Below are 11,062 nucleotides of genomic sequence, written 5' to 3'. Positions count from 1 at the left end.
TCCCCCGTAATAAAGCATATCCATGAGTATAACAGTTCTCAGTCTGTGAGTCCTTCTAGTATATTTCCAAAGCTGAGGGTGGTTTGGGGAACCCCCTGTGGTGGCATGGAGCTATGAACCCCAGAAAAACCTGTTCTTGATCTTAATCCATTCCTGTGGGTGGGAACCTTGTAAAGAGGACCTTTTGATGAGGTCACTTCAATTAAGGTGTGGCCCAACTGAATCAGGATGGGTCTTAATCCCATTACTAAAGGCCTTATAGGGAAGACCGTAGAGAGCGACTAAGCCGGAAGAGGCAGCCAGAGGCTGGTAGTCTACAGAACTGACAAGCCAGGAGAGGCCACCATGTGTGTTGTCATGGGACAGAAAAGCCAAGCACCAAGGTAGGCTATCAACCCGCCCCAGAATGCCACAGTCTTCTGGGAGAAAACATCGCCTTAATGATGCCTTGATTTTGGACTTCTCCTGGTCTCGATACCATGAGTCACTGACCTCTCTCTGCTCCTTACCACATCTAACTGGCCACTGAGTCCTAGAGGTTGTACCTCCATACCCCAGCTCCTGGTCTCTGTCTCTAGTGACACTTCCCTTCCCTACATTCTCTCCTACACTCATCCTTTCCCTTCAGCTGCTGCAATGAACAATCTAAGATGCAAGTCTGGTTTTGTGGATCACTATACTGTTTACTCTGGCTCCAATGCAGGGTGTACACTGTACTTTGTTTTGCCAAGACCCAATCTGGTCCTTCTCTGCATGTCTGTCCATTGCCTGACAAAGTCGAAGGAAGTTCAGGACAGGGGGCAGGATTTTAAGCCCCGATCGTGACAACAGAGACTATGGCACGAAAGTTCAGCCAAAAATGTCAGTGGCACAAGGAACCAGTCAGACAGGAGACACCTACAAAAATAATACACACTTGGTTTTTTAAAAAATATTTTTCTTAGCATATATCTGTTTGATAATTTCAAACTGAGAAACAGAATCAGCATGAACAAGGAAACCTATTCATCCACAAAAATGTGAAATAGGGGAATGGATTGCTCTGGCGGGTTCATATCACCCTCTCATGTGATTTATATCTGTATGTTGTACAGTGATAAATTCTTGATTTACACACCTCTACAGTTGCAGTATTTTTCCAACACCCCATTTTGTAGTCTCAGAATCCTTTTCAATTTAACTAATCAGAATGTTTAAAGATGAGAACTCTGCATTTTCAAGTTAAATAATGTATAATATCTAATAAATTCATACTTCTTTCCATTAATATAAACCAGGAACAATTTACTATAAGCACAAGAACTATTCATGATATTAGTAACAACAGTTCACATTTTTACTGAGTGCTTCCTGTGAGCCAGGCCATACAAATGTATGAACATGCAGTTTCTCATTTAATTACGTCGTTGGGAAGTGGACAGGTTCACTTTTTTTTCACAACTGAGGATGCCATGATGCCAGCTCGCACTGAGCACATGTCCGGGCTTTTACCCAGCATTTCAGCCAGCATGATGCACTTGTACTGTAGCAGCTCACGGTGCTCGCTTGCAGTTTTTACCAATGTTACACTAATATGCAGGCCAGCACCACCCCCCAAAACAAACAAACCAACCCACAACAGAACACGTCTAAAGCTTTACTAATCAGAAACACATCTATAAGACACTAACAACGGACCAGCTGTGATCTCGGTCTGCACTAAATGCCCCTTTCCCAGGAACTCAGAAGCGCCCCTCCAGGCCTAACTGCAGGAGGGCGGCCTCCGCCTCGTCTGCCTCCTCCTTGCCTCCTCCTCGCGGATCTGCACGAGCAGCTGGAAGAGGTCAGGGGCCGGCCCTTCGGCAGCCCCGGTCAGCCACAGCTGCCTTCGGGTGGCCCCGCTGTGGTTGGCCCCGGCGATGACCTGCTCCAGGCGCGCCCGGTTCACGTTATCTTTACCTATGGCCCCTTTGTCCACCACCTTCTGCAGCAGGGGCTCCAGACAAATGACATAAGAGGATAACTTTTCTCCTGGGTTCTGGTACGTGTTGAGAAATCTGACCTGCGCATCCCTAGAGCTCTCCACGCTCCCGAACACCTGCTCGAGAGCCTTCAGGCACTCGGTGGTGGTGAAGGCAGGGCTGTTGCTCTTGAGGATGCGAATGACATCAGAGGCGGGGCCTCTAACACTTTCAATCAACCGCCGCCGCTTTTCCGCGTCGGACACCTGCCACTCCTCCATGACCTCATCAGTGTGCTCCAGCCAGGGATCCAAAGTCTCCTCCCCAGGCCCCAGGATGTCCCTCCCGGAGAACAGTGTCAGCTTCTTGTACCATGTGGACTCAACAAGAGGCTGAATAACGTTATCCAAAATATAATTTAGTATCTCCGCTGGCATTTCTGGGCCCGGGACCGGAGCGGGGTTCTGAAACCCAAGGGCCCGGGCAACAGCTTGCACGGTCCACCCCTCTCTCGCCAGGAAGAGATGCAGCCTTTCTAAAAACTCCACATCGGAAGTTGGGGGCTTAAAGACCACTTTCCAGGCCCCGCCCTTACCCGGCATCTCCCGGGGGATGGCGGCGTAATCGACAGCGCCGGTGAGCTCTAACAAGGCTGCTTTCGCATTCTCTTCCCTCCAGAACATTCTCCCAAGCCCTCCATAGGGTACCTGGGGCACCGCCGCCTGGAGGGTCTCTTCGATTTCAGCCTCGTCACAGTTTACTGGATCCCCCAGACCAGCAGGGCTCTCTGGGAGTTCACGTCCATCCCCCTGCACCAGTCTTCCAACAGTGTCAGCGCCATTTTCTCAACTATCAAGCGGTGCCAATTCTACAAGCACGGATCGATCGTGGCTCAGGCCTAGGGCTGAGAACAATGCCCGACGCCCCCACAAATAAGCCCGACGGAGGCAAGCGTGCACAACTGACAACTGACCCCCAAGTCCTGCTCTCGCCCTTCCCCTGCCTTGCCAAGTTCTCCGCCCCGAAGTCCGTTAGGGCGTTCTCCGAGCGAGGCCTCGAGCAGCTCAGCCACGGCAGTCACGCGGCCGGCGCCATCTTGCGTCTCGCGTCGGCTCCGCGGTCGAGCTCCGCGGCGGGCACACGGGGCGGCGCGGAGGGCGACGGGAGAGGCCGGGCCGCGAAGGCAGGAGGCGCGGGGCCCGAGAGGCCGCCGGGGTGTGGTCGCAGCCCGGCCGCCCGGCACACGCAGCAGCTCCGGGCGTCGATGCGGCGTCGGCGGCTGGGGCTCGGCCTTCGGGGCGGGGGTCTGACGGACGAGGACTCTGCGGTCCACGGAGGACGAGACTGTCCCGGGGCGGCAGAGGCGGCGGCCGGGCTAGCCAGGCACGGCTTTCTCCACGGGCGCCCGTCTGGACGGCGACGGCGCTGGAAGGACGGAGAGGTAAGGCTGCAGGCGGCGGAGGCGCGGGAGGGCAGGCACGGCCGTGCGCGGCGCCCGCAGCGGTCTCTGGGCAGCGCGGCGGCCGCAGGGCCCGCCCCGCCGGGAGCCGAGGCGTTAGTCCACACTTGTTTTTTTTGTTTTTGTTTTTTTTAATTGACAATATAGTCCTCACTCCTTTTATTCAGGATGCACTGTTTTCTGATTGGGACACCCAGACATTTTAAGTGGGTTGCAATGTCTCAGGTGTAGAGTCATAGAATTTTAGAGTAGGAAGTCATCATTCTGTCCAGCTTTTCCCTAACTTTTTTCTCTGAAACAGTAGGGTCTGACAACACCTGCTGGTAAAAACCACCAGCAATGAACCTGGTCAATATTTTAGTAACTTGCTGCAGCAGGGGAGGGAATTCTCCAAGTGGAGCCATGTGTGTCTCAGTAAGAGGCTGTGGGAAGCGGCTTTTGTTGGGCTTGGTTTTAGGCTAAATGATCCTAAGGAGAGAGAGGTAGGAGAACCAGAATTCAGCTCAGGATTGGATGCTATCAAAAAGCAGGGCAAATTAGCAACTGGATATCTCAGGGCTTTTTGTTCTAGAGGTGGGAGGAATGAATCAGGATGGGGAAGGCATTGATAAGAAATTACTCAACATTAGTCATTTTGCAGTTGTGGTGTGGCCTTGGGATAAAGATTGTTTTCTGTTGCTCTTGTGCTGGTTTTGTTTGTGACTGTTGGAAGCATCACTTTTTCAGGTCCCACAGGAAGTTAATGGGTGTCCCTGGCAGAAAGGGGACTTTAAATAAGCCTGGGAGGTACTTGTTAAACAATGTTAAATCAGTATAAATGCTAGGCTTTCTGGAGCCTTTAACATACTAAGGTGAATTGTGAATCGCCTAAGACACCTTTTCAACACAGCTGCTTGGGTGATGCTCTACTCATAGTCAAGCTTCCAGTGGTTTCTCATCTCACTCAGAGTAGCTCCTCACCACACACCACACACTACTCTGACCTCATCTCTAATTATTCCCACCCCAGTCCCACCTTGTACTGCAGCCACACCAGTCTCCTTGCTATTCCATGAACACCTGCTGTTCCTCCTGCCCTTCATGTCATCCCCATGTGGCTGCGTGGCATGCTCTCGTCTCTCCTTCATGACTTTGTTAAAATGTAAACTTCCCGTGAAGCCTTCCCTGCCCATGCTATTTAAAACTGCAAACTGCCCCCCACCCCATATAGAAACAAGTCCAAGGGCCCTTACACTGCTTCATTTTCCTTCTCAGCATTCATCATCATCTGACGTACAAATACTTTATTTAAATATTTTTCTTGTTTATGGTCTCCCTGCTCATGTGGGCAGGGCTTTTTCTTTACTTTGTCTAATGCTATTTCCTAGGGTCTGAAACCACGCCTAGTACCTAATAGGCACTGGATAAGTATTTGTCAATTGAAAGAATGATTGTGTGAGCTCCTTCAGAGGAAGCAGTGAGGGAGGCCTTCGTATTTTCCATTTACGGACAGTAAAGAAGGTTTGGAAGAATGCGTGGGGGACCCTCGGGACTCTCCCTCCAGGGCTTTCGTTTTAGCATCCACATCTAATCCCTCAAGCCAGCCTTTTCCTTGAAGGTCAGCCCATCAGCCTAGAACTAGACCTTGAAGGTCTAGCCCATCAGCCTAGAACTAGGTACCATACCACAGATCACTAGATGGCACTGCTCACCAAGAATCGCGGGATTCTACGCCCCAACAGCCTTCGAGATCACTGTCTTCTCAGAGGTGGTGAATTCCAAAGAATCTTTACCACTCACCCTGGGAAGAAGCCCAGAGTCCGGAAGTGCCACTTCTCAACGACCCCCCACCCCCCCCCACGAGATCCGGTCAACCTTTTGCTTGGGAAGGAAGGATGTTTTAAGTCCTTCCAGTAGTACCCTTGGCAGACATAGGCAAAGCCCTTTGGCCCTTTTGAAAAGCTGCAGGAGTGTGCACCCTCTCCCTGGCACTTGGCTTGTGATCCTTTTGGCACAACCCTGCTTCTTTCCCTTTATCCCTGCCTCTCTGTCCCTTTATAGGATGAAGTACAGGTTGACATGCCAATGCTATTTCTAGCCTTGAACCACAGCAGCCTGAGAGGCAGCAGCGAATGGCAGCCTAGGAACTGAGCAGAGGTGAGGGCTTCAGCTCCATCACGAGCTGTTCTAGGACCATCAGCAATTTAACAAACACCTCTCAACCTTTATGCAGCTGTGTGATGGGGATAAAAGCCCCTGGACCAGATGGATGAGCATTCTATGAGAAAATGGGTGAGGTTCCAAACCAAGCTTTCTATTAAGTTTTGTTTCCCTTCCAGCCATCATCTATAGTTGTACTCTAAAATTTAAGTCAGAGTGATGGGCTGGCCTGCCCAAACTTTCTCTTCTTTCCTGGCTGCTCTTAAGATGTCTCAGTGAACAAAAACTCCATGCTGTGAACTTTGCTGCATTGGCTTGAGTAATAGAACCTTAGCAGCTTTATGTCAGCAAGCATCTACTTGGAAAGCTACCATCTTCATAAATATCAATCGATCAATAAGTATTTATGGAGAACCTGTGATTTGCCTTGGTATTTTAAGAAGATAAATCTGAAAGCATGAATAGGCCAGATGAGGGGAGAGAACAAAGACACCAGTTACACTCTTTAGTGACATACCATTGTTCCTTATTCTTGTCAGCAAAAAAAAAGTCAAGGAGTATTGGAATGGTTGTTGTTTTCGTGTCCACCCCTCTCCCTGCCATCTTTTCTTAAATCAATAAAACCAGAAATCATGGTTCCATTTGGGGAGCACTGACATATAATCGGGGCTGTTCATTCACAGCAGCCATCCTGTCCCACACAGGCTGTGCCTGTGATCAAAAACAAAAAAAGTCCAAGCACACCTGCTGCTCAGCCAGCTCTCTGGCTGGGGCCTCTCATTTTGCCAACATGAATCATCTCACTTCCCAGACATGACCCTGAAGCCCAATCCCTCGCCTCTCACTCTAGAAATGTCAGGCTGACTCCCGCAGCTTCCTTCACAGTGACACAACCCCCTTTCCTCCCGCTGATCCTGTGTTGTCCCTATAAAGCAGGGGTTCTTAACCTTTTTTGTTCCACCGACTCCTTTGCCAGTCAGATGAAATTAATACTACTGTAGTTTATTTATTACATACATTCATAAGTGAAGGAAATGCTAGACTTCAGTTAGAGGTCAGGGAAAATAAAGATGTCATTTTTTTCAATTCAAGGTCACAAACCCCCTGAAATTGTGGACCCCTGGTTAAGAATCGCTGCTACAGAGTCAAAGATTTAGCCTTAATTTTGGTGCTTCAGTTGCCTCTTGTATAAATTGGGAATAATGTCCTGCCTCCTTTACCCTTTCTCAATATACTATCACATACTTTTCTACTATGGCTTGCTCTTTCTCAGTTGATTTTCTGAGTGTGGAAGATGTAACAGAGAAGAAAAGGGAGTTCATTTCCTGTGACTTGGTTTTATAAAAATAGAAGAGAATTTTTGAAAAGAAGAGGACGGGAGTGGTGTTGGTTCACCTAGTAGTTACCCTAATTATAGATGTTTGGGTGTCGTAGGCAACCATATTGGTGGGAATGAGGCTTGTGTCATTCAAGAAGTCTCATTTCCAAGGTCCTCTGTTAATGGCAGGTACGTGTCCTAATCAGCATTTTTTTTTTTTAATTCTATCCCCTTCCCCCCCCCAACCCCCCATTGTCTGTTCCCTGTGTGCATTCGCTGTGTGTTCTTCTGTGACCCCTTCTATCCTTATCGGCGGCACGGGGAATCTGTGTTTCTTTTTGTTATGTCGTTGTGTCAGCTCTCCGTGTGTGCGGTGCCATTCTTGGGCAGGCTGCACTTTTTTTCCACGCAGGGCGGCTCTCCTTATGGGGCGCACTCCTTGCACGTGGGGCTCCCCTACGCGGGGGACTACCCTGTGTGGCATGGCACTCCTTGTGCGCATCAGCACTGTGCTTGGGCCAGCTCCACACTGGTCAAGGAGGCCCGGGGTTTGAACCGTAGACCTCCCATGTGGTAGACGGACGCTCTATCCATTGGGCCAAGTCCACTTCCCCTAATCAGCATTTTAAAATCACAACCCAATTATTGCACAAATAGGAAATCTTCCCATTAGCTGCAGACATTTATTTCCCAGATCCCAGCCGTATTATCCCCAATTTTGCTGTTTGCCATGGTAATAATGGATGTTTTTCAGGGAAAAGATGGACATTTGGGATTTCAATTGGAAGAAGAAAAAGCCAACATCTTGTTTCCCATTGCACAGTTATTGTATGTTTGTGTGATTTCTTCCCATTATCCTTGGTCACTGTTACTTAGCAGAGAAATTTCTGTTCCAAGAATTTAGAAGGATTAAGATGGCATAAGTTCAACATTCAAATCAGGACTTTCCTCTCTCACAGGACTTAGTACTAAAACTAGATTTTAAAAAAAATCAAACTGACATTAAATGAACTCAGTACCTCTTATTTATAATATTTTCCTTGGGTTTTCATATGAATGAATTTCTGGGAATTCTTTTTTGAGGGGGGAAACCTCTCAAAGTGACTGCCTACATCTCTAGCATAGGTCACCAACTGGCCCTCCACAAACCACATCCAGCCAGCAGATGTATTTAGTTTGGTCCACATGGTGTTTTTGTAAAAATATGTATTCATTATCAACATTGAAATTTTTTACATTAAAAATTCAGGTTTCTGTATTCTCTTGGGCGAAAATAAAACCAGACCAAGCAGCCTTGGGATGACATTTGCACACAGGCAGTGGTGGACAGCGGTACCCTTAGTCCAGTAGGAAACACAAGGTGCATTCACAGGAAGGCAGAGGCTCAGTGATTTTTCTCCCGTGCCTACACCACTAGGACTGAATTCCATTGGGCCTTTGGTTCCACTGCCTCAATACTAAAACCACCTTCCAATATCCCTGCCCAGATCTGGTTTCTGAAAGCCACACAAGGGACTCAGGTTTCCTATCCATGGAACCAGGTTTGACTCTTCCCTCTTCTTCCCTGCCACGACCCCCACCCCCTGCAGTTTATTCCATCAAAACTGCACTGAGCAATAAGGCAGTCAACAGCCAAATACGCATTTAAGAGTAACTAAGGGAAAGTGGACTTGGCCCAGTGGATAGGGTGTCCCCCTACCACATGGGAGGTCCACTCTTCAAACCCCGGGCCTCCTTGACCCGTGGGCAGCTGGTTCATGGACAGTGCTGATGCGGGCAAGGAGTGTCATACCATGCAGGGGTGTCCAATGATAAGAGTAACTAAGGAGAGCATATGTGACTCAAGTGGTTGAGCTCCTGCCTCCCACACGGGAGTCCCAGGGTTCCGTTCCTGGTGCTTCCTGAAAGAACAGAAATGAACAACAAGCAAAACAAATGAAAAAGCCAACTCAGGGAAGCTGATGTGTCTCGGTGGTTGAGCACTGGCTCTCACATATGAGGTACTGGGTTCAATCCCCATCCCTAATACCTCAAAAAAAGAAAAATTGGCTAGTGTGAACTGAGGTACACTGCAACTGAAAAACACACACTGTATCTCCAACACAACACTAACATAATGTGAACCAGTCCATTAATAGGTTTTTTATATTGATCACCTATTGAAATAATATTTTTGTATATTGGGTTAAATAAAATATACCATTACAATTGATTTGCCTGTTTCTCTTTGCTTGTTTTTAATGTGGCTACTAGAAAAATTTAAATTACATACAGGGCTCACATTTGTGGCTCTTATTATCTTTCTATTGATCAACACCGCCTCAAAACATCTCTTGGGATTTGCCCTAACATTTCTGGCCCTGATGCCTTCACATTAGCCAAGTTTCTCATATCTCTTCACACCCTGAACTTCACGTTTGTCCCCTAAAAGCTTCTGGGCTTCTCCACCCTTCTAATCAGTTCTGCACACCCCTGCCCAGGTTATCTGCCTAAAACACTGCTTTTATCATGAAACACTCCTGCTCAAGAATGAACAGCAGCTCCCAACTCTACCCCATAAAGTTCAAACTCTTGAAAAGAATAATTTACACTTTAAAAACTTTACTGTACAGTTTGTATATATTCCTTTAAGTGGTCCTCCTAACAACTAGCACCTGCATGCTGGAATCTTGTCTTTCTATATATAGAACAGATAGGACTGCAGCAGTTGGCTGAACTGGAGGGAGATGGAGGGGTAGAACACATTTGATCCAAGAGGCTACAAAGATGATGCAGTTAAAGCATCCAAAGAACAGTTCTTTTCACTTAACAATGCCTTATGCAATACCACACAATCAACTAAAGAGGAATGAACATCTGTGGATCTGTGAGTGGAACTGTTTTTCACATCAGTTGAGAGAAAGAAAAATAGAGTCAAATGATTTAGCTTTAATTTTGATGCTTTAGTTGCCTCTTTTGTAAATTGGGAATAATGCTTTCCTCTTTGAATTATAAAAATTCAAAGATATATATATATATATGCGTATGTGCGTAAATATACACACACACACACAGTGTTTGGGCTGCAGTAAAAATTCTCAACAGCAGGGCAATGCATATGATACGATAACAACCTATTTGTCTGGCTTTAGCATCCCATTTTAAATTTTAAAAACTTTTTTCAAAGCACTCTACAAAACACTCTACAAAAGCGGGGCTTTGGCGTCTAAGGCTTGTTGCTGAACTCCGGCTGTTTCCTTAAGAAGTTCAATAGAGAGCTACTTAGGACACGGGTCCGGGGGGCGGGGAAACAAGCACTTCAACCTGTCACTCGGAGCCCCAGCCGCACCTTTGCCTCCCGGCTCCCCCGGGCTGCTGGGGCAACGAAAACACTACCACGTGGCCTGTGTCACGCGCCTTCGCCCAATGGTGATCTGTGTCTCGGGGTTGGAGGCGGGCCTCCAGCAAGACGCCAGTTTAGCGGTGGATTGGCTAGGAGGGCGGTGCCCGCCTGCCGCGTGGCCAATGGCGGTTGGCGTCGGGGCCTCGTCCTGTCTGCTCCGCTATCGGAGACCGGAAAAGGGGGCGGGGCGGAGCGAAGGCGGGCCGGGTTGGGGGCGGTGTCCCGGCCCGCCGAGCCGGCGCGAACGGGCTGCTGAGGTGGCTGTCGCCGGCCGCGAGCTGCGGCTTCCCGGGGTCGAGCCCGATGGAGGCCGAAGCTCCGGACAACCCCCCGGGCGGGGTGGAGGCGGCACTCAGCTGCTTTTCCTTCAATCAGGACTGCACGTAAGCCGAGTGCCAGCTCCTGCCGCGGGGTGGGAAGGGTGGTGGGAATGGCGTGACGCGGGGGTGTCCTGTGGGCGACACGTGGCGAGAGAGGTGCTGCCCCCTCCCCCCCCCCCCCCGGAGGGCCTCGGCTGGACGGCCCCGGCTGCATCGCACGGGCTCGACTCGGCGCCCCTCTTTCCCCCTCCCGCCCTCAGTGGGGGGTGTGCAAACGCCCTCTCCCGCGGCTGGCGGCCCAGAGCCGGGAGGGGCCGGCCGAGGGCGAAGGAAGAGAATTAGCCCAGGGAGGGGGGCCGCGGGGAGGCTGAGGAATAAGAGGGCAGGGGGCGGTGGCCAAGCTAGTGCCCCAAGGGGAGACCTGGGAAGAAAGGGCAGTGGCCAAACAAAGGAGATGCAGGGGGGGGGGAGTTGAAAGTTGACCCAAGAAGCCGCAGTAGCCCA

General features: G+C 49.4%; 2 protein-coding genes across 6 annotated transcripts in view; one reads left to right on the top strand and one right to left on the bottom strand.

The window, feature by feature from the left end:
* Window positions 1-995: 995 nt before the first annotated feature.
* On the bottom strand, window positions 996-3,100 carry LOC101421238 (paraneoplastic antigen Ma1-like). The gene is given in 3 exon segments (XM_012525533.4): window positions 996-1,786; window positions 1,789-2,706; window positions 2,709-3,100. Coding segments are annotated over 3 exon segments (1,056 nt in total). The 5' UTR covers window positions 2,782-3,100; the 3' UTR covers window positions 996-1,721.
* A 7,318-nt stretch (window positions 3,101-10,418) lies between these two features.
* The window catches only part of WIPI1 (WD repeat domain, phosphoinositide interacting 1), a 37,872-nt gene continuing 37,228 nt past the window's right edge, over window positions 10,419-11,062 (top strand). For 2 of the 5 annotated variants that reach the window (XM_058284617.2, XM_071210778.1), the window contains exon 1: window positions 10,471-10,621. Coding sequence is in view for 2 of the 5 variants with exons in the window: in XM_004459481.5 (XP_004459538.1) it covers window positions 10,542-10,621 (80 nt within the window). In the remaining 3 variants the exon portion in view is untranslated. Of the gene's footprint in view, window positions 10,622-11,062 lie in introns of all 5 variants that reach the window. The other 3 variants (XM_004459481.5, XM_071210777.1, XM_023589092.3) reach the window with 3 other exon arrangements.

The sequence above is a fragment of the Dasypus novemcinctus genome, chromosome 21, assembly GCF_030445035.2.
Source record: "Dasypus novemcinctus isolate mDasNov1 chromosome 21, mDasNov1.1.hap2, whole genome shotgun sequence".
Lineage (NCBI taxonomy): Eukaryota > Metazoa > Chordata > Mammalia > Cingulata > Dasypodidae > Dasypus > Dasypus novemcinctus.
The sequence above is the reverse complement of the archived record's forward strand: the minus strand, read 5'-3'. Positions and strand labels throughout refer to the sequence as shown.